The sequence below is a fragment of the Myiozetetes cayanensis genome, unplaced genomic scaffold, assembly GCF_022539395.1.
Source record: "Myiozetetes cayanensis isolate MyiCay16 unplaced genomic scaffold, myiCay2020 scf31, whole genome shotgun sequence".
NCBI classification, from domain to species: domain Eukaryota; kingdom Metazoa; phylum Chordata; class Aves; order Passeriformes; family Tyrannidae; genus Myiozetetes; species Myiozetetes cayanensis.
The window spans coordinates 769,330-797,229 of record NW_026087533.1 but is presented as its reverse complement, the minus strand read 5'-3'; the positions used below and the strand labels follow the sequence as shown (position 1 = coordinate 797,229).

Sequence of the window (27,900 nt, the reverse complement as noted above, 5' to 3'; positions counted from 1 at the left end):
CTGTTAGAGTTGGGGCCTGGAGAAGAGAAGGCTCCAGGGAGAACTTGGAGCCCTTTCCAGGGCCTAAAGGGGCTCCAAGAGAGCTGGAGAGGGACTTTGGACAAGAGCCTGGAGTGACAGGACGAGGGGCAATGGCTTCCCACTGCCAGGGGACAGGGTTAGATGGAACACTGGGGAGAAACTCTTGGCTGTGAGGGTGGGGAGGCCCTGGCACAGGTTGCCCAGAGAAGCTCTGGCTGCCCCTGGATCCTTGGAAGTGTCCAAGGCCAGGTTGGAAGGGGCTTGGAAAAATCTGGGCTAGTGGAAGGTGTCCCTGCCAATGGCAGGCGGTGGAACAAGATGAGGTCCTTTCAACTCAAACCAGTCTATGATTCTGTGATTCTGTAGAGGAGGTGAACCTGCAGCATCTTTCTGGCATGGCTGGAAGGATTTCTGTTCAAAGCTAACAATGAAGTGGGACACCTCTGAGGAGGAGCAGAGCAGACCAGACAGTCCTGGAGGTTGAAACCTCTTAGTTTTGACTCGCATGTTTTGCTGAGCAGGACAGGGAGTGATGGGGCTCCTGTTCTGGGCTGTAGCTGTTCCTAGTGGAGCATGTGCAGCCAGACTGATGGCTGGGCAGAGTGCCTGGGAATGGGAACGGTGGGACAGGCAGGAACTGTGCAGAGCCAGTGGCAGAGCTGACCCCCAGGAGCCGCATTCAGACGTCAGGGACAGCCACCGTCACTGGGTCTGCGAGCCCAGACGATGCTCTGCTCGTTTTCATACTGTGCTGCTTTCATGTGCTGCCTTGCTGCTCCTTAGCAGCCACACATATGGGCTGCAGACTTTAATGGGATGCCTTGATCTGGGTAGGGCACGTTCTCCTTCACAGCTGTGACCTGAAACGCACATGTATTGTTTCAGTTGGATTGATGACCCCTCGGGAGCCAAAATGCTAATGGAGCCCAAACCAGACTTCAGTTACAGATATAAACAGAAACTCCATCTTCATTTAAATTCTGGGCAAAGGTTCAACGTTAAATGCAACATGAAGAGAATCCAAACATGAGGGTGCAGAGCTGCATTGTTCACAACTACTGGAGTTTGACCCCTTGAGTGTGCAGAGTGTTTTGTTTGGAGTAAATATATTTGAAGGTTAAGACATCAGAGCCCAAATCTGACTCTCTGCCTGCAAGTAATACCTCCCTTTGGCATGAGCACACGGCAGGGAGCTTTCCCAAGGCAAGCACAAGTGACAGACCGTCAGCCCGGTGGCATTTCCAGGGCTGAGTCCCAGGGAGTCACACAGGTTCACAGTCCTTGGCTTTACTTTGGCTCACAGATGTTACTGCAAAAACGGGATGTTTCTCATGAAGTGTTTTTCTCCCCTTTTTTCCTGTGAAAAAGATCTGATGTGCTGGAGAGGGACTTTGGGCAAGGGCCTGTTGTGCCAGGACAAAGGGGAATGACTTCCCACTGCTAGGGGACAGGGTTAGATGATATTAGGGTGAAATTCTTCCCTGTGAGGGTGGGGAGGCCCTGGCACAGGTTGCCCAGAGAAGCTGTGGCTGCCCCTGGATCCCTGCAAGTGTCCAAGGCCAGGTTGGATGGGGCTTGGAGCAACCTGGGCTAGTGGGTGGAATGAAATGAGCTTTAAGGTTCCTTTCAATCCAAACAATTTTATGATATGATTCTCTGTGTGTTACCTGGAGGGACAGTCCTTCCCAATGGGGATCCTTCCAGTGGTGTGCTCTGCAAGGCAGGGGAGGGAACATGAAAGAGCAGGCAGAGACCAGGTGAAATAGAGGGTGATTTTAGAGCTGGTAGGACAGTTTGCATATGGTACTGGAAGCAGCAGCACTGGAGCAAGCATTCTCCTTTGCTTTTGGGGGCTGGAGAGGATTTCAATCCCTACAGTCAGCTCTGCCCTTGGACACTCCTGCTCCATCACCAGTAAAAAGGACTGGCTGATGTTTTTTCAGGAAGCAAAGTGATTCACTGGCAAGTGGGGAAAAGCCCTCACTGTTTTTTGACCAGCACTCAGGAACCAGGGTTACATGTCCAGGCCAGATCAGAAACAAACATCTTGCATGCTAAAATGTCCTGTCCCTCTGCAGTAAGGCATCCAATTTATTAATATGGATAAGAATATAAAATGCAAGACAGTTGGTCAGTGCTAAGGAGAAAGCTGGGTAAGATATTTTTCCCTCTTGCCTTCCAACCTCCGTCCCCAGCGAGCCTGCAGAGTGGCATCAGCAGCACAGGCAGCTGAGGTGTTCCGGCTGCTGTGCTGGCTCCAGGGGAGACCTGTCTGGAGCTGGGTGTGGAGAGTGAGTGGGGATCAGTGTGGTGAGCAGGATTTGGGTACAGCCCAGGGGAGCTGAGGTTGAAAGGGTCGGGTGTGATGTGTCCCTTTTCAACCACATGCCCTTCCTCAAGGACAGAGCTCAGGGCTTGTGTTCTGCTTCCCCATTAACAAACCCTCAGTGCATCCTGCTTTTTCTGTTTTATTGGCAGTCAACCCTTTGTTGTAAAAAACCCCCAACTTCAGTGTTATGCCATTTTCGTCTGATTCTTCCTGCTGATTGCATTTGATTAAGTTTAAGTGTACTTTGAAATTCCTTCTTGAAAATATTGTATTGTGAGCTGGATACTATTACTGAATTCATTTAAACCCATTCCCTACATTCTGTGCAGGATCTCCTCTCATGCTAAGGGAGTGATGACAGCCTCCAGTTGCAGTTTTATCCTGGTTTGAGAGTAATCCTGAAAAAGAAGCACAGGCTCTACCTGTGCTGGTTGTACCATCTGTGCAGGGGAATGGCCAGTAGTGAACAGAGAGGGAGGGAGGGAAGGCTGAATGCTTCTGTATCAGCTCTGTCTTTTCTTAGAAGTCTTTCTGCTGCTCTTGTTTTTCTGTGCAAAATAAATCACCAGAACCACGAGTCGTAAGACTCAGAGAACCACAGAACATCCTGAGCTGGAAGGGACACACAAAGATCATCCAGTCCAACTCCTGCCCTCCACAGACACCCCAGCAATCCCACCTTGTTCCTCAGAGCATTGTCCAAAGCCTCCTGCAGCTCTGGCAGCCTTGGAGCTGTGCCCACTGCCCTGGGGAGCCTGTTCAGTGCCCAACCAGCCTGTGGGGGAAGAACCTTTCCCTGAGATCCACCCTGAGCCTGCCCTGACACAGCTCCAGCCATTCCCTCAGGTCGTAAAGAACTTGCAGTTCTAGTGTTGTGTGTCTTCATATGGTGGTTGAGTCCCAATGGGCTCTAGAATTAATCTCAAATAAGTTCCATGTCCAAACACTATTTTTGGGGGCCCACAACTGTCTCAGGAGTTCACTGCTCCCGCTGGGATGGTGCAGAGTGGATCACCTGTGGGGTGAGCTGCTGTGGGAAGCGGGAGGGCCTTGCTTGGTGTGGAGGGAGTGAAAAGTGGAAAGATTAAAATGGATTGAAACCAGCTGAGGAGAGGGGAGGTTTGGTGGTTTTTTAAATAAAATTGTCAAGCACAGCTGATCCTGCTCAAGCTGCTGGATCAGGGCCTGGTGCAGTCACCTGGGCATCCCCTGTGCTCCAGGACCTCTGAAGGACTGCCCTGGCCCGAGATGAGCCCAGATCAGCAACCAGAGTTAAGGGGTGGGATGAATAAGGCATTTTCAGGTGGGGAGTACCTGGCTTTGCTTTGCTTGGGTGTTTACTCCACATTATTCATGCAAAGAGTTTCATTGACATAATTGAATGTAAAATTGTATCTTCAATTAAACAAAAAGATTTTTGGTTTTATGAGAACATCATTGCAGTAACTCACTGAATTTCTTCATTCACCCAATGTGAGGCTGTGGCTGAAAGGAAAATATGTGCCGGTGGATGGAACAGAGTACTCTGGGGCATGGAGAGCTGCTGTCAGTCTGTAAACAGCAATATTCAGCCAGTGTGGCAATGAAACTGTATTTTTTCTGTTTATTTTCCCTATATTTAACAGTGTGCTAGTCATCTGCATGGGAGGTGGCAAGAAAGCAGCATTCCTTGTATTTATTTGGAGCTCATAGATGATGAAGGCTCCTCTGTGCACACAAGGCAGCTCTGAAGCAATGTGTGCTGACCTTACTGCCTGAATTTTCAGAGGTGTGGTGTGTGCTGCAGTAGCTGAAGTGGCTCTTAATGTAGCTTTTGTTTTGAAAATAGGCTGATTAAAAACTTGCCGTGACTCGGGGAAGTGGTAGCTGACTGTAATTGTGCTGCCACCAGTGCTCTTGAATTGCCTTGAAAACAGCAAGGTCTCCTGGGAGCCCTTGGGATGAATGCAAGTGAATGACATCCTGGAAGGATCCTCTCCCAGCTGCTCAGTTTAAATGGCAAAAGTCGTGATTTGCTCAGATCACAGGAGCTTTTAATTCCTCATTTAATAACAGGTTTCCCTGGGTGGCACGTTGCTGTCACCCTTCGTGCTGTGTGTGTGTGGAAGGGGCAGGCAGGGGGAAACGTGCTGCACTCAGTGGAAGGGGTCTTCGTTGGGTGCAAGGTGCTGAGCTCAGTAAATCCCTGTTTGGAGGATCCCTGCTCCAATCCTACCCGTGCTGTGGACTCTCTGGCCACTTCAGGGAGTTGTTTGCTGACCTGTGCACTGACTGCTGGGCTGATCCCTGCTCTGAGCTGCTGGGTGGGCGGTGTGTGCTGGACCGGGGGGACCGTGTAGTCACCACAGAGCAGGTCCCTGTTGATTTAGAATCATGGAATCACAGAATGGCTTGGGTTGGAAGGTGCCTTACAGATCATCTTATTCCAGCCCCCAGGTTGGGCTGTTCATAGCCCATGGTGACTGTTCATAAGCCCCCGACTGAGTGATGTGTTTAATGAATGGTTTTTAAGGGACAGTTGTCTGGAAGACCCTGCAGATTCCCATCTGTGCTGGGTGTTTTCCATTAAGCTGTAGGTTGTTCCCCTGGCTCTGTGCAGCCCCTTCTCAGCAGCACAGAGCAGGAAGATGCCGAAGGCAGCGCCAGGCTTTGTTCTGCCTGTCAGTTGCAGTTGTAAATCTTCTGTGCTCACAAACATCAGAGGTTCCTGATGAAAACATGTTGCCTGTGAGCACCTCCTCTGTGAGAAGTGCAGAACTGCTGGCGTCAGGAGTCCAGCCAGCTCTTCTTCTGAGAAATCTGCTCATCAGTTCCTGTTTGATTCCTTTTCTTTTCACTTCTCAGGTCACTTCACCTGGGAGAAATACCTGAAAGAGACATGTGCCATCCCAGCTCCTGCCCATTGCTTCAAGCAGGTAAGAAGGGGGAAATGAGAAAGGTCCACTGGAGACCCCCGAATTCTGTGCCTGGGATAGGCCCCTGGTTTGGCAAGGAAAATACTTAACAGAAATCCAAGTGTGCTGAAGCAAAGATTAAAAAGATACATTTAGAGTAGCAGAGGAGATTTTACTCTCAGATGTGCACTAGGGGAACATGAGTGTGCCTTTACTCTGCCGAGCAGAGGCCCTTGGGGAAGGGTCCTGAGTAGGCTGGGATCAAGCTTTTAGTGGATCCTGCCCAGTAAGGAGATTCTCTGCAGAATTCACCCATCTTTGTGAATGGAATAGCAGCCCCCTGGGCAGCAGGCATTGAGCAGAGAGGTGGTCATGCTGAGTACGGGGTTTGCAGGATGAACTGCTGGGCACTGGTAGGGCTACACCTCAAATTCTGGGTTCAGTTTTGGGCCCCTCACTATAAGAAAGACATTGAGGGGCTGATCCATGTCCAGGGAAGGGTCTGGAGCACAAGGAACAGCTGAGGGAGTTGGGGGGCTCAGCCTGGAGAAAAGGAACCTCAGCGGGGACCTTCTCGCTCCCTATAACAGGACGGTGGGGCTATGTGGGGGTCAGGCTCTGCTTCCAGGGAACAAGGGACAGGACAAGAGGAAACGGCCTCAGGTTGTGCCAGTGGAGGTTTAGGTTGGGTATCAGGGAAATTTCTTCACTGAAAGGGTGGTCAGGCCATGGATCAGGCTGTCCAGGGCAGTGGTGGAGTCGCCATCCCCAGAGCAGTTCGGAGATGTGTAGATGTTGGTGCCTGGGGACGTGGGTTAGTGGTGGACTTGGCAGTGCTGTGGGAATGGTTGGACTCCATGGTCTTAGGGGTCTTTTCCAACCTCAGTGACTCCATGATTCCAAGAGAACAGGCTCAGTGTAGTTGCTGAGATGGTGCAGTATGGAAGGAGAGTGCTGTGTGTCACAGAGCTGCCAGGGCTCACTGACCTTTCCGTGGTGCCTGTCCCTGCGCTGTGCCCAGAGGACGCCGTCAGTCCCGAGTGGGCCCCGTGCGTGAGCTTTGTGCCTGAGCTGGTGCGTGTGTTGGCAGTCCTGGCTCTGACCCTGTTCCTCTCCTTGCAGTCATACACTCCCCCTGCCAACGAGTTCAAGATCAGCATGAAGCTGGAGGCCCAGGACCCCCGGAACACCACGTCCACGTGCATCGCCACCGTGGTGGGGCTGACGGGTGCACGGCTGCGCCTGCGCCTCGACGGCAGCGACAACAAGAACGACTTCTGGCGCCTGGTGGACTCTGCTGAGATCCAGCCCATTGGGAACTGTGAGAAGAATGGAGGCATGCTGCAGCCTCCCCTGGGTGAGCTGCAGTTCAGCTGTCCAGCGAGGGCTTTGCTGATTATGGGCAAAACTTAGGGGTTTCTATAGGTCTGTGCTTGGGACAGGGGCCTGTGGCCTGCCCTGCCTGCACTGGGATATAGACAAGATACAGAACCAGATGTTTCCCAGACCAGGTCTGTATTTCCATGTGGACACTGTGATGTGGATGGGGAAATGCTTTAGAGTGTAGATGAAAGAGGTCTCTGCACCAAGGTGAGCTGCTTGCCCTCATTGCAGCTCAAGCTCAGGATTGTTGCCCAGAGAAGCTGTGGCTGCCCCATCCCTGGAAGTGTCCAAGGCCAGGGCTTGGAGCAACCTGGGTAGTGGAAGTTGTCTCTATCCATGGCAGGGGGGTGGAACTTGATGATCTTTTGAAGTCCCTTCCAGCCCAAACTGTCCAGTGACTCAACAGCAAGTTGCCTGGGCAGGAAACATAATGTGTGAAAAGGTTCCCAGTGATTTACGTCCTGTCTCATGTGAAGGGGCACTTGCAGTAGTTCCCGCTTATTTATTTAATTTTTCTTGGCTACAACTTTATAAATAGACTGGACAGTCCAACAGTTCTTCCAGTCTTGTCTTCAGATAAACACACAACTCTTTCCTTCTTTTTTGACACTAGCCATATGCTGAGCTGATTTGCTGATTCTTTCCTGATAATCAGTAAGATTAACCTGCTTTTGCATTCTGCTGCCCATTAGTTTTAGTGTCTTCATAAATCTCTCTCAATTAGCACATCCCCAAATAATACTTTTGAGGACAGGTTGGACGGGGCTTGGAGCAACCTGGTCTAGTGGAAGATGGCCCTGCCTGTGGCAGGGGGTGGAATGAGATGAGCTTTAAGGTCCCTTCCAACCCAAACCATTTTGTGATTTTATTAACACTAAAGCTGCCATTTTCTCTGTTATTTTCATGCCTGCTGCTGCCCATCTCTTAGAAATCTCGGTCCCTGGTGCAGGTTCCAGCTCTGGTGCCCTGCCCAGAGCCTGTGGGTACCTCTCCCAGCTGTGGGTTCCTCCTATACCTTGCCTGGCATTTGCCAGCAGATGGCATCAAGTTTAAGGAGCTGCAGATAAAACTCACTCCTGGCTGTGCTGGAGGTGAGGGATGAGCTCTGGGACAGGTCTGGGAGCTCCATCTGCAGAGGGGCTGTGCTGAGCCTTGCAACCCTGGCAAAGCTTTGACACGTTGCTTGTCATGGGCTGTTCTCTGTCCAGGCCCAGTCCCAGGGTTACATTCAGGACCCCACAAACACACACCAAACACAGCTAAGCAGCAGAAATTGCCTGTGCAGGAAGATGCACATTTAGCAGAGAAGCAGCTTTGTGATATCCAGAACCTCTTGTCAGTTGTGCAGTTGTTCTCAGTGCCACAGACTCAGAGCTTGTGAAGCTGTGGGTTTTTTTCTTCCCATAAGCCCCTTCTTGCTGTTTCTCTACTTTATTCACAGAAGGTGCTGAGCCAAAACTTGCCATCCTTCGCTGTAAGGGTTAAATCTGTTTCCCAGCCAAGTCACAGTCTCTATTTCTTCACCTTAGCTTGCCTGCAGCTCACAGTAAAGGTGGAGGAGGCCACCCAGAAGGTGTGATTCCCTATTGAGGAAGAAATTCCATAGGCTGAGTGTGCACTTGCTGATTCATGTCTCCCCTTGGCAGGATCCCTGGAGCTGCCAGCACTGGCACAAACTGCTCTGCCTGGATGGTCCATGGGCAGGCTTTTGTTATGATAAGTGAACATTGCAGTCAGACAGCTGTTTCCAGATGTTTCTTTTCAACAACACAGTGCTTTGCATTCAGAGTATCTGGAAAAGGTCAAACGTGACTGCAGCATGAGGAGGAGGGTGGTGTGGAGTCACAGTTGTGTGAGCTCCCAGCAGAGCAGGCATGTACTGCCGGAGCCAGTGGCCCCTACAGCCTCAAAGTCTCCCTCTCTGCTTCCTTCTCCTCAGGCTTCCGGCTGAATGCCTCCTCCTGGCCCATGTTCCTCCTGAAGACTCTGAATGGAGCAGAGATGGCTCCTGTCCGGATTTTTCACAAGGTATTTTACCGTTTGTGCAGATCCTTCTGGCATGGCCACCTCGCTGCAGAGCACCCAGCTTCGAGCTGGTGTCTCATGAGAGATGTGCTGATGCCAGGGCAGTGGCATTGCTCAGCCCTGCCTTGGTGCCTTGTGCCCTCTCCAGCTGTGTTGTAGCAGTGTCAGGATGCAGCCAGAGCTGTGCTAAACGACCAGCCTGGGCTTCGGTGTCCGGGCTTGAGATGTGAGATTGCTTTTCACCAGGGCTGCGGGTGCTGCTCGAAGTGGGGCATGCAGGGTGGGGAAGTCAGCACCTCTCTGGAACTTTTTAATGTGCCAGAGCTTGCAAGTAGAGCAGATACTGCCGTGAGGCAACTGCATGAGTTCATAGGTTGTGTTCTCACACCCTTAGTGCAGTCAGAGAGAGAAGCCGGCCAGAGACATGTGGGATGGGATGGGATGGGATGGGATGGGATGGGATGGGATGGGATGGGATGGGATGGGATGGGATGGGATGGGATGGGATGGGATGGGATGGGATGGTTGGGTGAGGCTTCGGTGGATCTCAGGAGCAAGCCCCAGATAAGGGTGGATGGTGGGTCTCTCACGCGTCTCGCAAAGCTGAAGGTGGGGGTAGAATGATGGAGAGACACTGTCATATCTCAAGTTCTCCAGCTCTGAGATAGGAAGGTGAGGGTATCCTCTGGAGGCTCTTTCTTTGTAGCTCTGTTTTCTGCCTGTGGTGCATGACAGAGCTGTTGTAGGGCACAGTGTTCATGTGGCACATCCTGGGTCTGGTCCAGCAGCCAGCTGAGGGCAGAGCAATCTGCAGTGGATTTGTTGCCTCTGGGTTAAGGACATGGGGCTGTGTAGCTCAGCCAGAGTGTTGTGGAGTGAACCCCACACCTGTTGGGCTTCAAATCCAGCCCACTAACTCTGTTCAGTGGAGGTGAGTTTGCTGATGAGGGCACAGCCCTGTTCTGGGGAAGCACTGGCATGTCCCCTTTGAGCACATATTCTACTTCTCCTTGTAGGAACCACCATCTCCATCCCAAAACTTCTTCAAGACAGGTATGAAGCTGGAGGCAGTGGACAGGAAGAACCCTCACTTCATCTGCCCGGCCACCATTGGGGAGGTGAGAGGTTCTGAGGTCCTCATAACATTTGATGGCTGGAGAGGTGCCTTCGATTACTGGTGCCGATATGATTCCCGGGACATCTTTCCCGTAGGCTGGTGCTCGCTGACTGGAGATAATCTGCAGCCCCCTGGTACAAAAGGTAAGGCCCACGTTGTTGCTTAGCTGTCTTCCTCCTCCACTCAGCTCTCTAAACGCAGCACAGCAGGCAGAGACTGGCAGCAAGGACACCTGGGTGCCCGGTCTGGCTTTCTTGTGTTGCTTCATGCATGGTAAAGCCACGTGTGATCACACCCACGGCACTGGAACAGCCTGACTGGAGGTGCTGAGGAGCAGCTATCCGTAAAGATGGGCAGGATGATGGCTCTGGGGAGGGATGGTGCTGTACAGACACTGCTGAGGTTTGCTCTGCTCCAGGAATTTCCTTGGAGTCTTTCCTGCGCCTTTGAATCACATATTCCTGTGGAGATTTTTTCAGGGGCACTGGAATAATGAGAACTGTGGGGTTGCAGGAATGTGCCTGTTTGTACTTGGGGCAGTTTCCTTGCTCTGCCTTGTGCTGTGAACGTGGGAAGAGCAGGTGTGGAGCAGATGTACCTGCCTTGCTCACAGTGACTGTGGGGTAGGAGCGGGACTGGGGGCCTTGCTGCCTTGCCAAGGCCTGAGCAGTGGCTGTGTGGACTCTCAGATGTGTCTCTGGCTTGCTCACATTGCAGTTGTGTCAGGCCCAGGGGGAGCTGTCACAGAGCACATCCGTCTGGTGTTTGCTGGCTGGTGAGCCCTGCGTGTGCCTGTCACTGAAATGAGGGGCAGGGGAGCAGCCTCGCTACCAGAGCTGAAGGATTGCTGAGGAAAGGCATTTCTCTGATGAGACTGTTCCTCTGGAAAACCCAGGGTCAGCTGGTGCTGCTCTGTGTCCCCTGGCGTGTCCCAGGGCTGTGCTCTGTGCTGCCAGGCTGGTGTCAGTGGATTGCCTGGGCTCATCTCTCTTGTCCTGTGTGCAGGCCAAGCAGAGGCTCCCCTTGGGTGGGATGATTCCTGTTTATTTCCTATTTCTGCGTTTTGCCTTGGTGTTCCCAGCCTCTCCCTCTCTTCCTGCTGTTGTCTATGTCCTGCCTGCTGCTGCCCTGAGGGCTCTGCAGAGCACTGGAGCCCTCCCAGCCGGTTCCTCACCCCTCCAACAGTGCCCTGGAGTCAGGGGCCCTCACCTGGCATCTCCAAGGTGCTTCTCAGGTACTGCACAAGTGGCTAAAGACATTTGTGCTGGTGGGAGCTTTCCTGGCAGTAGACTGGGGGTGAAGGGTTTCAGAAGCACACCTTCCTGGTAGAAGTGGGAACATCCATCTGTCCCGTGGCCACTGGCACAGGAAGCTCTCTTCCTGCCCAGCCTCCCCATGCCAGGGCTGAAGCTGTGAGTGAGCAGAGCCCAGTTAATCATCCAGAACCAGCATCCCATGGTGGGGTAACTTGGAGGCCTCCTTGGAAGCACGTGCTTCCCCCTTGGCAGTGGCAGGGACAGGTTCTCCCTTTCACATCAGCTCCATCGGCAGCGACTCTGCACGTACGTGAACAGTGGCCTCCGAAAGTCCTGGCTCCCCACTCTCAGGAAGAGGCAGCCCTCACTCTCAGGCAGATTTCTGCTCTCTTTCCCCTTTTTTTGAACTCCTGAGACAAGAGCAGGCGTTGGCAGGGGTTACATGAGCCATGCAAAAATGCCATGGAGTTGAGATCAGCCTTGTCTTTGTGGTATTTTACTTCCCCCTCTGTGGCTGTTGCCTCCCTTTCCTGCCCAAGACTTTCCGACTTCCACTCTGTGGGATTAAACCAAAAGAAAGGATTTCTGGGAACTTTCTCTCCTTTAATGAAATTCCTCCCTTGTTTCCTCACTCCTCAGCCCTGCTGTGGAGGAGGGTTGAGCATGCTCCTCCCAGACCTGAGAGTGCTGCTCCAGTAAACCTTCCTGTGCCAGCCTGGAGGACCATGCAGTGGAGCCAGGCAGTTCCCCTTTCCTGGTGGGAATTCCTCTGAAATCAGGGAGACCTGGAGAGACGTGCAGGGGATCAGTCATGGTTATACCAGTCTCTGCTCACACACTGAACTGACTGTGTGAGGTCTCGTGGAAGTTGAGAAATCCTGGGAAGAGTTAACTCCATGGAGACTGGTGACTTCCTGGGGCTGAGCAAAAAGAGGCCTCGTGGGATGAGCTCATGTTCAAGGGAAGCAGAACTTCAAAGAGGGCTGGCTTGTTTATTTACTGCTGGTAACTTCATTCAACTCTAATCTGTCTCTGCTGCTGGTTGCCAGTGGAGGTGGAGGAGTGCAGGGCTTCTCCCAGGCACAGCCTCTCTCCAGCTCCAGGGCCTCCCACTCCCACCAGTGTCTGCTTAGCTGGGGTGGCTGGGCAGGGTACTGGTGGAGCTGGGGCTGGCCAGCCATGCTGAGGGGTGCTCTCCTGAGGGCACTCCAGTGTGTGTGAGGGGAGGAAAGGGAGGTCAGGTGGCGAGGAAGAGCAGCCTGAATGCCAGCTTGGTCATTCCACTGCTACCTGCTGGCTGTGCAGCAGCCTGCTGGGAGAGCCTGTCCTGTCTGGATGCAGCACCCCTTGGAGCTGGGGGTTCCAAACCAGCACGTGAGCCAGGGGAGATGCAGCTCTGGGGGTGCCTCCTCACACCGTGGGTCCTGGGCACGTCCCCGTGTCAGCCTCGGGCCGGGGTTGGAGGTCAGCTCTGCTGGGCTGCAGAGCCAGGTGGAATGTGGGACAGCTCATCCTGTGCATCCTCAGCTTCTCCACGGGGGCAGGCAGGTCCCAGTGGCCATCCCAAAAGGAGGGGCAGCTCTGTGGGAGTGCAGCAAACTTCCTCCAGCATCCCACCCACACCAGCAGGGCGCCCTGGGATTGTCCACTGGCCAGGAATCCCCACTCCACTCCTCATACGTGGTGTACAGCACCTTACCTGGCTTTTCATGCCTCTCACACACATGCTTTTTTACCCTTAAACATGCATCTGGGCTTTTAGGAACACAAGGTGAGGTGGACTCTGTGTTAAGCTGCATTTGGGGACTGGGAGCTCTGCTCAGAGGGCAGGCTGGGCAGTGGCAGCTGCTGCACTTGCCTTGCTCAGGAGCTGCTCAGCATTTTTTTTTACTGTTTCTGAAAGAGCTGTTTGCATGGTCATTCTTACTGAGTCAGGCACTCATCCTAGAGAAATACTGGCTGAGAAATATTTATCACAGCACAAAGACATAAAGCAGCTGAATTAAGGTTGCATGGGGCACTGAACCCCTTCAGACTTCCTGCAAAGGGTTTGGGCTTTCTGTTGTAGAGTTTTAGAATTAGGGCAAAACAGAGAATGATGTTTCCCCGTCTTTAGATGTTGCACCACACAAAAGCAAGGCCAAAATGCACTGTGTGCACATTACTAAAAACATGGATTTTTGTCAGCAGAAGGCCCTGAAGGTGTGTTGGGTGGGGAAGGAGTTACCCACCCTTGCCAGGTCTGTGTGCTTTCACACAGTGACCCAGCTGCCATCACAGCAGGTACAGGCAGGAGGTGGCTGATGCTCCTCAAGCTCAGAGTTTCAAGGTTTAGATGCTGTGGTGCACATGAAGAGTGCACGAGTCTGTGCACTGCAGCAGTGTTTGGTGGGAGAGTGATTTGAGAGGAAAGCAGAGATTGAAGGAGGCAAATGTGTGTGTCAGGTGTGGTGGATTGTCCTGGGGGGCAGCTGAGCCCCCCCAACCACTCACCCCCCCAGGGGGATGGGGGAGAATCAGAAGGGTAAGGGGGTGAGAACTGGTGGGCTGAGATACAGACAGTTTACCAGGGGAAACAAAAGCTGTGGGTGCAGGGCCAAGCAGGCTCTCAGTCACTGCTCCCCACTGCAGGCAGGGGCTCAGCACCCCCAGGACAGTGACTGGGGACAACAAACACCATCCTTCCATCCCCCTTCCTCCTCCTTTCCCCAGCTTTACATGCTGAGTGTGGGGCCCTCTGGGCTGGGATATCCCGTGAGCAGTGGGGTCCCAGCTGTGCCCCCTCCCAGCTCCCTGTGCCCCCCAGCCCAGCACTGCCCAGAGCAGGGCTTGGCTCTGTGCAGGCCTGGCCCAGCAGAGCTGAGCCCTGGTGTGTTGGAACCCTGGCACAGCAGCCCCCAGCTGTTGGTGCAGAGCATTAACTCAGCCCAGCCAGACCCAGTGCTTTTGAAAAACTTTTGCATGCATTTTACTTTTTTTAACCTTCCTGGTCCTTGAGGAATCTGTGGGCTCTTAAACAGGACAGAAACAATCCTGCTCTCAGGTCACTGCCATAAGTGGAGCATGGACTGGGGAAGCTGCTTTGGAGAGTCCCTCTCCATCACGAGCACTACAGAAAATCAATAGTTAGGATTGACCTAAAGAATAAGGATTGTTGTTTAGTTACTTTAAATCATGGCTGGGGAGAAGGAGAGAGAGAGAGAGAGAGAGAGGCACACAGAAATGGAGGTGCTGCTGCTGAGCTTCAGGGAAACAGAGAGGGAAATAACTGTGATAAAAATCAGTGAGAAGAAAGAAGGAAGAGATAAGAGGCTGGTTAATGATTGTAGTTTCCAGGGCCACCTGCCCTCAGCTGGGAGGTGGGATGATGGAAATCCCCCTCAGCCAAGGCATGGTCTTGTAGAGAAATGTGCCTGCCTCTGTAATTCATGGGAAGTGGGGAGTTCACAGCCCATCACAGGCCAGAGGAAAGTTCAGTTCTTTGTAGTCAAGGAAGCACACACTGGAAGAGGATCCGTGAGAAGTTTTTCTCCTTTCTGAAGTGGTTTGTGGGATGGAGAGTTGTGAGCACCTGGGGGAAGAGAAACCAAAGCAGGGTCTTCTCAGGTACCTCTGTGAGGCAGCTTCCAGCTCTGAGCCCTTCCCCTGGGGAGATGGTGCTCTGGAGGCTCTGTCTCTGCACAGGGCTGGGAGAAGGGCCTGGGCAGGCGGGGTTGGGGCTCACTGTGACCTGTGACTGTGAGGATTTCTGCAAGATCTGGGTCTTTGCACAGGAAAGCAGGTAGGGTTCATATTTAAACACCAGCTTTAAGTTTTGAAGAAACACATGCATTTTTCTGGGGTTTCTGCCACAGTATCAGGAAGTTAGATGGGATTTGTTTCAAAAAGTATGAGGATTTGCAGGATGCTCTTACAGCCGAGTACCAGTGGCTGTGTGCAAGACCCCAGCAGTGCTGCTGCTGGGACATGCTGTGGCAGGGACATGCTGTGGCAGGGACATTCTTCCCTGGACTCTTGAGAAGCAGCTCGTTTTCTAGGTCCTGAGAAATCCAGATTCAGTCCATACCTATGAAAAGACCTTGCCCACACACACCCCCCTCTTCCGCTGTAGCAGTGTCCCTCATGTGTGCTCCCATGTTGCTGCTCCCAATTCCAGCCTGGTGGATGCTCTGTGACAGAGAGAGGGGTGGCTCCGTGCTGGCTGTGGGAGAGGGGCAGCAGTGAAAGCGTTAAGGCTGAGAGGGCAGAGCTGGAAGCAGCTCCAGCACTGGAATTTGGAGTGGAGTTGCTGCCTTGGCACCAGCCCAGCTGGCAGAGACACCCTGAGCCCAGCAGGGCAGGGCAGAGCTAATACAGAGCAGGTCCTCTGCTGCTGTGCCAGGGCTGGTGGGAGCTGTGCTGAGGGCACTGGGGACACTGGTCAGCAGCAGGCACTGCCTGTGTGGGTGTGCTGTGGGCTGTCAGCACCCTGCTCCCTGTCCCTGGGCTTGGCTGCTCCTGAGCATTTCCCTCTGCTTGCAGAGCAAGCAAAAGTTAATGGGTTTAGATAGTTACCATGGGGATGGGCTGAAGTGGAGCTCCCATTCTCCCTGGCCTCACCAGCTGTGCATTACTCAGCCTGCTGCCGGGGGGCTGGAGTGTGCCAGGAGCAGGGACTCCAGGGACTACGAGATGCTGGCCCTGGACAGAAGACCTGTGAAGTTCTTCACCTCTCACTGTGTGATTTGTTGGTTGACTGCTTGTTGTCCTCAAAGGAAGAGGATGATCAGTTGCTAGATTTCCTGCCCAGGGGTGAAGGTAATGTGTATTTTATGACTTTATTTTGGACGTTGCTTGGTTTCTCTTCCTTCTTAGGGGTAAGAACATAGTGGTGGGTGGAGGAGCCTCGTCAGGAGTAGCTGGCAGGGTAGCACTCAGGTGAGCTCATCCTGCTTGGAGGAGATGGAAAAATACTCATTACTGTCACTTCAGGACTGAGCTGGGATTTGGAGCTCACACATCAAACTGGGTGACGTTCTTTGCGTTGGGTGGCTGGTTTTGGGGCCACACAGGTAGAGCTGGCAGCAGGAGGAGGGTACACACAGGAGTTGATGGTGTTTTATCTCTGAGTCTAAGGCACGAGCAGCCATGGTACCTGGGCAGGGCTGCCTTTGAGAGGGCTGCTGGAAGAAATGTCTTGAGCTGTTTGGAGCACAGAGAAGAGGCTCTTAGCAGTGATCCTGGCTTGGTTTGGATGTGTGTCCTGGAATATGCATTGGGTTTGGAGGTCTAGGGGCTTGGATAAGAGACCCCAGCACTGCAGGAGGATGTGGTGTTCCTGCCACCCTCTTGGAATGTTGACAGTGCCTGTGGCTCTGGGAACCATGAGTGTGGTGTGTCAGATACCTGAGGTTATACTGTGGGATGTCTCGGGGCTGGCAAGAGCCTCCTGAGAAGAGGAACTGACCTGGGAAAGGCAGAGTTTCCTCCTTTTCTCTGCCTGTCCTTGGTATCAGTGTCTAGACTTCCCTCCTAGTTTGACTTTTCCTCATGTGTTGTATCCTAAAGTATATTTTGGTCATATGTGTATAGGAGAAACAGCCCCATTGTGGTGGGACTTTTGACAGTGACTCCATGGGAACAGGAACATTACATCATCTTTTCATGACCTGCTGGGGGGTTTCTTCATTTTTGGGGGTTTTTTTCCTTCTTTTTTGGAGAGGGGAAGTAAATGCTGGTGAGCCCAGCTCTGCCCCTGGCTTTGGTGAATGGTCCGTGTTGCCACGGTGTGCATTTTTATGGAATCTGGGAACTTCATCCTGAACACACAGCCCCACTTGTTACAAATACCAGACCTTTTGCTGCTTGTCGTGCTCTTCTCTTGATCTTTGGTATTTTTATAACTTCTGAGCAGCTTTAAAAAGAACAGGAGGTGAACAAACCGCACCCACCTGGCAGTCTCCTCATTCTTTGTGCACTGCTGAGGTGAAGGTGTTCTGCTAATATTTAACCCGGAAGCCAAGGCTAAAAAAAGAGCTTCAGAGGAGATCAGAAGAAGCAGAAACCCCAGGAACAGCCCTGAATAGCCTGAATATGGGGAAAGTACAGAACCATTCCCAGCAGGGGGTTTTGGAAATCCAGTGGCAGTTACCTCCCAGGGGCAGAGGACGTGTCAGTCAGTGTGGCTGGGGTGGTCTCATGGCACATCTGTCACTGAAATGTGTCCGTGAGCTGACTGGATTCAAACAGCAGTTAACACCATGCAAACTTCCACGGGGTGTAAATCTGCTCTGTCCTGGTTCAGGAGTGGCTCAGGTGGGCTTGGATGTGCTGCCCAGGCTGAGGGCTCGCTGGGTACCCACCACGTGCCCACAGGCACTGCCATGCAGGAGATGGTCTCAGCCTGGTTTGGGGATAATCAAATTAAGTTTGGGTACTGAGCTTCAGATTTTTAATTGGTTCTGCTCTGACTTTGTCAATAAATATCAGCATTGTCATTTTTCTTGGAGCTCCCTGATTTTGCCCCTCTATCTTTTCTTTCACTCACTGGTGCATCCCCTCGCTCAGGGGCTTGAGTTTCAACTCTGCTGATGGGTTTCTCAGGCTGGAGCTGCCCAGCTCAGTTCTCATCCGCTTTCTGTAGTTCAGAATTTCTGTTTTAATTCCAAAGCTGCTTTCACAGCTGATTAAAACAACACACTGTTATAAGAGCTTTATTTTTGCAGTGGAGGAGATGAGACTGATAGAGGGAGATCACAGCAAGCAGGAACCCAGGTTGTGTTGCAGCCAGTTTATTTGGAATAAGAGGTGATGGGGTGGGGACAGGAGGAAAACTGCTGATTTTGGATTTGAAGAGGATGATTGTAGACAAATCTGACGTTTACCTCCCTCTGCACTTGAACCACGTTCTGTAGTAGGGTCTGTGCAGCTCCTGGGAGCTGGGCTGGCAGGAGGAGCCATGCTCAGACAGGCTGGGGGAACTGGTGGCCCCTGTGCTCATCTGCACCTGAACAGGAACATCTGACAGGCCCTGGAGAACTGGACTGAGAGTTCAATGGTGTGAGTGCTGGCACAAAGGGTGTGAGCCAAGGCCACCAGCTTGTGGCTGCAGAGATTGCTGGACACTGGCACACACAGGTGAGTATTTCTCTGTGGGGATGAGGATGCTCTGCACAGAATAAATAACAGCCCTGCTGCAGTCTGGGCTGTAATTCTGCTGAGGGCTTCCTGGGCAGTGCAGATGTGCACACTGAGTCCCTCGAGCCAGCCCTGCTCTCCAGAACTGCCACCCTTCCCCCGTGCCAGGTTCATTCCCAGGATGACCTTCCTGCTCCTTTGCCTTCTGGGAGCTGAAAGAGGGGATGGCAGGGAAAAGAGGGCTTGAAGGAGCAGGAATGTGCTGCTGCTCCAAGCTCCAGATGTGTCACTGGTGGAGTGAGACGTTTGTGGCTGGTTGTGCAGGTGTTCCACAGGAAATGTGCTGAGAGATGAGGGGCTTTGAGCTGCTGTTGGGGGAGAACGTGCTTGGCTGCTCCAGTGGCAGGACATGAGACTGTTTTCCCTGTCCAAGCACCAGCCTTTGCAGGGTTTTACAGAAAAGGTGTGTGCCTCAGTTTCCCCATTCCTTTCCTAATGCTGCCCAGGGGGTACAAAGCAGTTCATTTCTTTCCTGTATGGGGAGAAATGAAGACCTGGGTTTGGGACTGAGGAAATCTGTGTGCTCAGCACAAAACTGACAATGGCTTTTGCTGAGGACAACGGTTTGGGCACCCTTACTCTTCACAGGCTGTCCCTGTGTGTCTGTGATCAGGAGCCAGTCCCTTCTCTCTGTTTGTTTTGCCTTCAGCAGAACAGGCCGGTGCTGACCCCGGGGGCATTTTGGGGATAAGTCTATTGTGTGGCCCATCCTGCCACCCTTCTTGTGCCCAGTTTCAAAGCACTCTCCCCCTCCCCGAGGAGTATCTACACACGGATGTTTATACTCTAAAAAGCATCAGTTACTGCTAAGTAACAATAGGAGTTACTGCCTCTGAAATGATGCTGGAAACTGGTTAAAACCATTAAAAGATGTTGCAATTTGTGTCCTAAGCAGAAGAGCCAAAGCAGCACGAAGGAACTCTCAGAAATGTTTAATGTGACCAAAGAGTTTTAACAGGACCAGTGAAGGGCAGACTAGAGGGGTCTTGGCAAGGCAGAGCTGAGCCCTGGCTGAAATGTCCCCAGAAAGGCTGGAATTCTGTGGAAATGGGACTCCAGGGATCTGCTGCAGGTTTGGGGGCTTTTTGCTTGATTTGTAACCAGTAAAATGAGGATTTCTATTCAGTTGGTTTCTACTGGTGACATCCAATGTCCTGATCTCTCATTTTTCCAAAGGGGACTCCTTCTTTCTGGCTCTCCCTGGCCACTCCTGTGCTTTGAGCTGATGTTCTTGTGCAGTGGAAGTTGCAGCCCAAGTTCTCTGTGCTGAAGGGGCAGGAGGCAGCTCCAAGCCCAGCTGAAGGGAGCAGTGGGTTTCTCCACACTCACTGCTTTCCATTTATCACTGTGATGGTCACCTGCTGTGTTCCTGCCCTGAAACTCAGTCTCTGCTCACGGGCTGCCACAGTCCTGTCTGCCCCTGGAATCACTGGAAAGCTTTCTCACCTCCCTCATCCCCTCTCTGGGTCGCTCATGGATGAGCAATGCAGATCCTGGTGTGCATCCCTGTGTTCCCCACACAAGAATGATTCTTAACCCTTACCTCTTCTAATCCCTGATTTGCCCCTGTAGAAACCTCTCCTCTTATCCCATGGCTCTGGAGCTTTTCTAAAAGCTTTTGGTGAGGATCTTGAAGACTTTGTGGAAAGGCAGGTGGGCTGTGTCACATCCATCCACATGGGCACTGTCCAGTCCAGACCCTTCCAGATTTGTTACAGGAGCTGGATTGACACTGCCCAAGCAGGTCAGATTCCTCTTGGGGGCCATGTTATTGGATAAAGCCTCTGTTCTGTTTTGGAAAATGTTTTAGCCAGAGGCACCTTGGGTAGAATCAGCTCCTTGGGTTCAGCAAGTGTCTGGGTAAAGGGGGGTTGGTGATGCACCAAGGGCAGACTGGGGGTGGAGAGGTCTCCTGGGCCCTGAGTTGTGGTGTTTATTGCTGTAAGCAGACCCTGCAGGTCCAGAATAGGGGTTTGTGCTCTTCAGCTCCAGTAGCACTGATGCAGTCTCCAGCTGTTCTTTTCCACACATCCATGGGTGGCTGTAACCAGAGGTGGGACACCTGGGCTGTTTTGCAGTGCTGTTATTGGTCTGGCACTTGAGGCAAGTCCCCAGGGCTGTCAGGATGCAGCCCAGCACCACTAAGACATGGCACAAGGTGCAGCAACACCTGGCAAGGGTTTCAAGATCCCTCTGTGCTGCTTTGGAGAGAGCTGGGTGTGATTGCCAGGGTGGTTTGGGGCCCACAGGAATGCTGCTGTGAATGCTGAGAATGTGAGACTTGTACAAATAGCAAACTGCAGTTGATGGTGTCACCGTGACTCCTGGGACATTTCTTTTTTTTCCCCAATTGTTTTATTTTTATAAATTTTTGTAAATATAGCAACTGGAAAAAAAACCAAATAAAACAACCATAAAAACGCCAGAGTTGGTGCCAGTGGGGTGTACAGTGGCATCTGCAGTGACAGAGCTCATCTGAGCACATGCCAGCAATTAAGATGAGAAAATTGCTGCCCTGGACCGTGCAGATCTCTAAGCCTTTAAGAAGTGGGACACTCATGATGAATGTTCAGAGCCTGTCTCAGGTTCAGTAAACATGCAAGGCATTACTTTTGTTTGAAGCAACAACTCTTCATGTCCCTGTGAATGTCCTGCCCAGAAAAGACATTAAAATGCAACCTGCTGGTCAGGATGAGCAGGATGGAGACTGTTTTGGGGACCATGGATTTGGATTTCTTTGTGTGCTGGCCAGTGAGGTCTGGCAGAGGATCAGTGGATAAAGAACCTTGGTTCAGTAGTGGAAAGCTGAAACTAGACAAATCCTGTGTAAAAGGAAACTGTCTTTGGGAGTTCAGTCTGCTGATCATAGGAACAGGTAGAATCCAGCAGTGCTTGGATCCTCTCACTGTGTTACTGTGTGGGATATCTCCTCTACCCTCAGCCTTAGCCCAAGTAGATGTTCCAGGCTGGAGAGCAGGAATCCTTGCAGGAATTACTCAATTACCAGAATAGTTGCCTTTTCTGTCTTTTAAATTCCAGGATTTGGAGTCCTGTTCTGAATCCCTGCCCTTGCAGGGAGCCCATGTCTCCCACCCACGCTCTGACCCTTTCTCCTGTGTTGTGCCAGAGCTCAGGGCTGTCCCAGTCTGGAGCCTTCCCAGAGCCTGTATTTCTGTCCCAGCTGTGCTCATGGTGGCCACTGAGGATGGTCTCTGCTTGGGGAAGAATCACAGGGGTTTGAAGCTTTCACAGATTATTCTGGACAGGCACTGAACTCTGGTTCCTGTCCAGCTCCAGCTTTCAGTATGTCTAGGGTTGAAATGCCTCATCCAGGGAAGGATTCAGCCAGATCTCACGATTTCTGCTCTCTGGCAAATTTACTTTCCTTAAAGGTGTCTCTGTAACCCATGTCTTTGATTCCTGTGCAGTGCTGAGATGGGACAAGGGGCAGCTGAGCACCAAAGAACCACTGGAGGGGTGGCCTGCAGGACAACCTGCAGAGGGGCTTTGGGATGGGCATGAGTGGCGTGCTCAGGCTGCTCAGAAACCACCCCTGCCCCTCAGGACACTGCAGTGGTCACTACTGAGGTCTCCAGGGAGCAGTGTGGGAGCTACAACTGCATCTGAGAGTACAGAGCTCTTGGCACAGAAAATGGAGATTTGGGGTTTGGGCTCCAGCACCTGTTGGTAAATGAGGCTGGTAAATAGTAGAGAAAGGCAGGAAACCCTTCTGCAACTTCACTATTTCTGTTCCATATTTTCCTACATGGTTTCAGCTTTGTAATTCATGTCCCAAGCACATAATTTTGTCTTCTTCAAGCTGTGCCAAGCCTGAGATAAGCTGATGGGTGACAAATGCTGCTTCCTCTGACTACTCTTGTGTGTGGATGGCAACTGTGAGAGCCTCCTGTAGGTCACAGCTGGAGTCACAGTGTGGGTGCCGTGTGTCAGCTGGCAGAGGGTGCACTGGCATTGGGAAGCAGGGCCTGAAACCCTGAATTCACTTGGTTTCTGCAGGACGCTCAGAATTGTTGTTTAAACTGATCCTTCAGTGATCAATGACACCATGAGTGGTGTCTGACTTTTCTTTGGCTCTGAGTTCAGCTGGTTTTGGTCCTGCATGTTCAGGGGAATGTTTCTCACTGTGCCAAATGGATCCGATGCCAGCCGGCCCAGCAAGGAGCCAACCCACTCCTCCATGTCTGCCCTGGTGCTGGATGCCTGCATGACCCAAAACAAGACAGTTCAGCCAGCAGAAAACTTCTGTTGATTAGTTTTCTGTTCCCTTAATGAGCTGAAATGATTAACTGTGAGTTCAGATCACTGAATAATGCAGGTCAGAAGGGATCTCTGGAGGCTGCTGGCTTAACTCCTCACCTAAAGCAAGGAGAGCTTTGGAGTTGTTGAGATTCCTCAGAGCTCAGGAGAGCACCAAAGCTGTGGGGCAGAGAGATACTGCTTTTCTCAGCAACAGCAAAACAGCAAACTGTGGATTTTTTAAGACGGCCCTGCTTGATTTTCTGAAAATGTGGCTCCTCTCAGTGGCTTCTACAAGGAAGAAGGAAGTGGAGATGTCTCTGGCAGCTGCTCACTGTTGGGCTGGCACTGCCTCCAGATGAATCACAGAAGATCCTGACCTGGAAGGGACCCACAAGGATTGAGTCCAACTCCTGGCCCTGCACAGACACCTCAACAATCCCACCTTGTCCCTCAGAGCGTTGTCCAAACCCTCCTGCAGCTCTGGCAGCCTTGGGGCTGTGCCCACTGCCCTGGGGAGCCTGTTCAGTGCCCAACCAGCCTGTGGGGGAAGAACCTTTCCCTGAGATCCACCCTGAGCCTGCCCTGACACAGCTCCAGCCATTCCCTGGGGGCTGTCCCTGCTCCCCCAGAGCAGAGATCGGAGCTGCCCCTCGGGAGGAGCTGCAGCCCCTGCTGAGCTCTGCCCTCAGTCTGCTCTGCTCCAGCTGCACACACCAAGTGCCCTCAGCTGCTTCTTGTGTGGCCCCTCCAGACTTTTCAGCATCTTTGTGGCCCTTCTTTGGACACTCTTTAAAAGCTTTAGATTCTTACTAATTAGGAAGCAGTAATAATCTGAATAAGTTGCAGTAAATGGAAGCTGTTCACAGTTAAGGAGATGTGAGCAGTGGTTGGAGCTGTGAGATAATCCTGCTTGCTGGGCACAGCTATTTCCACCTCTGGAGCTCTTGTGGGTGCTGAGTTGGGTGCAGACAGGGCTGAGTGCTCAGCACTGCTCCCTCCAGAGCAGTCTTGTCCTTCTGGACCAGTCCATGTCCATGTGACAGCAGTACTTGAAATCCTGCAGGAAAATAACAGGCTGCTGACAGGAAACTTCAGGCTTCTTTAGGAAGCATCCAGTCACCCCAGTGCCTGGGGGATGAGGCAGAGCGTGGGCAGCAGTACCCCTGTGTTTTGGGGGCTGCCCCGTGGCTGTGTGGGTGCAGCTGGTGGGATGACTGCTCTGGAGCTCGTGGTGTCTCCTCAGGATGAGCGAGTGCAGCTCTGCATCGGGGAGGGCAAGAGAAAGGAATTAGCACCGGCTGTTGTTGACTCACAGCCTGGTTAAAATCCAACAAAAAATCCGGGCAATCTGCTGAGTGGGGTTGGATCGTGGGAGTATAAGACCTCATTTCATTAAAGCACTCTGGCTCAGAAAAATGTGCATTGCATCAGTCTGGTGGCAGCAGCCCCAGGGGGAGCAGCAGTGCCTGCTGTGCAGGGTGCTCAGGGCTGTGCCCAGGGCTGTGCTCAGGGCTGTGCTCAGCACCACTGCCGGGCACACAGCACCCATCTGGGGCACAGGCTGTGTTTCTGCCCTGAGCTGGCTGCACATTTACCTGTCATTTCACCTGCTCTGTTGAACAGCCCCGTCCCTGCAGGAGCTGTGGCTGTGACAGGGACTAGGGGTGTGCTGCCAAGGGCACAGGCACAGTGGGAACTCCTCTGGGTGGCTGAATGACATGAGGTGTCCCATCATGGGATCTAACTGCACCCTGTTACAGGCTTTTATTGCCCAAAACCCAAAACGAATTCTTTAAGCCTGGCAAATTGCCATTACCTGTGTTGTCTTTACAGCTGAAGTGGGCAACAGATGTTTCTTGCATTTATTTCACCAAAAGATGAAGTCAGTTTTTATTACAAGATTATGCAGTGAGAGCTTGCACCCCAGGACTTCACCTGGCAGCAGTTTCTTTTTCCCTGGCCCTGGGTTCCCAGCGACATGGTCCCAGCCTGGGAGCCAAGGGTGCAGTCCAGCTGCTCTGCCTGCTGCACCCCAGCTTCCCAAATGCACCTTTTCTGTGGGTTTGTCACTGGAGAAACTGAGATCAGCGTGGGTTTGCTTCACAGCTTGTCTGTAGAATCCTCAGTTTCTCCTCCAGGTTAGAGAAACCTTGTTGTGGCACTTGGTTTAGACACTGAGCATTGTGCAGATCTCAGATGAAATGCCTCCCACCTTGGCTTCCACATCCCTTTGATGTTTGACATTTCCTTTGAAGTGTGGAATGTTTTAGAATCACACAGTCACAGACTGGTTTGGGTTGGAAGGGACCTTAAAGCCCATCTCATTCCACCCCCTGCCATGGGCAGGGACACCTTCCACTAGCCCAGATTGCTCCAAGCCCCGTCCAACCTGGCCTTGGACACTCCCAGGGATCCAGGGGCAGCCACAGCTTCTCTGGGCAACTTGTTGCATTTTCCTTGTGTTTATCCTTGTTCTGTCAACTTGGGGGATTCTGATAAATCCTGTAATATAAACATTTCAGCCATGCACAGGTGAGGCCAGAGCCCCCACAGTTCCCATGATCAGCAGCTGTCCCACGTGTGCCATTCCTCCCTGCTCAGTGCCAGATGTCACCTGTAGCAGGTGACACTGACTCTCCTGGAAAACCATCAGCTGTAAGAAGCACTTGAGCTATCTTATTCATTTTCTTACCAGCCAAGAAGCCTTGCTGTTAATATTAACATTTCAGACAAGGAGCAGTAAAACCCTGTTTCTCCCACAATTCCTTGTATCAGCCTGACACAAAAAGGTCATTACTTGGGAAGTCAGACAGATTCTGAATGACTGTGTGCTTCTTCCCAGCTTCTGATACAGAATGTTAATGCACAAAAGCAAGGAAATGAAATTCAAACTAAATCTTACCCTGCCCACATGACAAGCAGAATGGGGCTGGATCCTGCATGCCCCACGTTATTTGGGTTGGAAGGGACCTCAAAGCTCATCTCCTCCCTGCCATGGGCAGGGACATCTTCCACTAGCCCAGGGTGCTCCAAGCCCATCCAACCTGGCCTTGGACACTTGCAGGGATGGGGCACTTCATTGTGCCAAGGGAATGAGTCCTTGCTTACAGTAACTGCTCATAAAATCCTCATTAAAGAAACCTTAAAAATCTCTGTATGTACCCACAGTTGTGCCATCCTGGTATCAATCTGTTATTTCACTCTGTTTCCTTGGCCAAGATTTTTTTTCCTTAACTGCAAAGCCCCTCATTTCAAAAGTGTTTGTGTCTTTCTAACTCCTTGCCCCTATGTTGAATACACATGGAGGTTTCCACGTGTGAGAAACAAGATATCCTAAAGGTCTCTCTGCATTTTTCAATATCCAGGAGGATGTTTATTTCTTTCTTTTTGGTAGAATTTTAAAACTGAAGGAAATACTGGTCTACTGAGCTGGGCCAGCTCGTCTCTAGCCTTTAACAGGACTTGGGAAAGATGAATGACCAAATTCAGAGGATTTATGGGCAAATTTACCAGAAACCTGGTTTTATCATGGAAAGTGTGAGAAGATAAGAAGGAACAGACTTGCCTCTGGCAGTACCTGAGAGGAGAAGGCAGCTGGTCCAGCTGAGATGAGCTATTACAGGAGCAGTGATCCATCAAGGGTGGAGCTGGTCCCTTCCGCTGCAGTTCGCTGGAAATTTAGGGACAGAACAAATTTGACTTCAGCCTTGAGTGAGGGGATTTCCAGCACAGCCCTGACTCTCAGGCAGGTCTTGGCTGATCCTTCCCTAGGAATGCTCTCAGAGCCTTTTACGTGGTCGCTGGCAGGTCACCACTCGCAGAAGGAAGAGCTGTAGGTGCCAGTTATTTTCAGGAAGGAAGGTATGGCTGAAAACGTGATCCTTCTGGAGTTCAGCCCATGCAGGCCAAGCCCCAGTGTCCCACAGCTCGAGTGCTAAGCCAGGGATCTGTGTGTTTGGTTTTATTCCGGCATGGAGGGCAGTGCCCCCGCTCAGGGGGCTGTGAGTGCTCCAGGTTTTTCCATGTGACTGTATAAAGATGGAGGCTGCTCTTGTTTTGATTCTCGCCTGATTTAATTATATTTGCTTTTTCTCTTTTTATTTCAGTTGTGATTCCAAAGAGCCCTTTACCTGCCTCCGAAGTAAACTCGGAGAAACCTAGCATGCACAGTAGCACAAAGACTGTTTTGGGGCATCAACAAGGGCAAAGGCGTCGCAAAACAGGGAAGAAGCGTGGTCGAACGACCAAAGCGCTAATCCACCACCCCATGCCTGCACCCTCCAAGTCAGTGGAGCCTTTGAAATTCCCCAGAAAGAGAGGCCCCAAGCCTGGCAGTAAGGTAAAAGCTGATGCTGATGCAGGCGGGTGAACAGCAGGTGCTGCAGGTCCTGCCACGGGATGGTGCATGCGTGTGTTTGTGCACGTTTGTCTCAGCCTCTGGCTGTGTGACTGCAGCAAGTAGGAGACCTGAGGGGTATGTGGGCTGGGAGCATCCTCAGAGTCCAACCCCAGAGCTGTAGAGAATGTCTGTGTCCTAAAGATCATTTCCATCAAGAAGCTGTGTCTTTGGAAGTGCATTGGCTGTGGAGTAGCATGGCAGATGCTGGGAGCACGGCAGGGTGGCCAGACGATGGAATAAGCTCTCCTGTCCTCGTGTGTGGCTGATCCGAGTCAAACTGAGGTGGCAGATCTCGGGCTTGTTATTTGTCAGGATTGTGGTTTATAAAATACACACCTATTGATTACTACATTCTTAGGACACCCCGTCATCACCATCAGAAATGTGTCATGTTCCACAGTGCCTTGTCTGTTGGATGCAGAGGAGAGAGTGTAGTGATCACGGGTGGTAAAGGAGAGCAGGGATAAAAGGAGAAATATCTCCTCTTTTTCTGCAGAGGAAACCTAGGACATTGCTGAACCCAGCACCCACCTCTCCAACCACCAGTACCCCAGAGCCAGACACAAGCACTGTGCCCCAGGACGCTGCTACAATCCCCAGCTCTGCCATGCAGGCTCCCACAGGTAAGGAAGGGTCTCAGACCACGTTCTTGACAGGATTGCACAGTTAGGAACTGCAGCAGGCAGACAGTGACACCACAGGAGAGTCCCATTTCTTCCTAGCCTGTAAACCAGCAATCCTTACAATTCCAGGAGGGCTGGCCTGGGAGAGGCACTGAGTCCAGATCAGTTGTTTGTTTATCTCTCTGTCCATTTGGAAATAATGAAGTTGTAGGAAGATTGCAGCCACCTGCTGAGTGCAGGGACCCCTTTCCCTGAGTTCCCACGTGCGTGGTGGTGACTCCACAGCTCTCCAGGGACACTGTTCATGGCCCTTCGTGCCTGGGGGCACTCGGGTGTGCAGAGACCCTTGTGAGCCCCTGAGCTCTCCCAGACCATGCCAGGCACGGCTGCTGGAGCTGCACAGGGGGCAGAGCAGCT

At 51.9% G+C, this 27,900-nt stretch overlaps 1 protein-coding gene across 4 annotated transcripts in view; it reads left to right on the top strand.

The window, feature by feature from the left end:
- Positions 1-27,900, top strand: part of SCMH1 (Scm polycomb group protein homolog 1) — a 66,256-nt gene that overhangs the window by 20,678 nt on the left and 17,678 nt on the right. For all 4 annotated transcript variants that reach the window (XM_050326170.1, XM_050326169.1, XM_050326167.1 and 1 more), the window contains exons 5-10: positions 5,195-5,265; positions 6,367-6,601; positions 8,567-8,655; positions 9,669-9,912; positions 26,568-26,800; positions 27,357-27,483. In XM_050326170.1, coding sequence (XP_050182127.1) covers positions 5,195-5,265; positions 6,367-6,601; positions 8,567-8,655; positions 9,669-9,912; positions 26,568-26,800; positions 27,357-27,483 — 999 coding nt within the window. The remainder of the gene's footprint in view (positions 1-5,194; positions 5,266-6,366; positions 6,602-8,566; positions 8,656-9,668; positions 9,913-26,567; positions 26,801-27,356; positions 27,484-27,900) is intronic.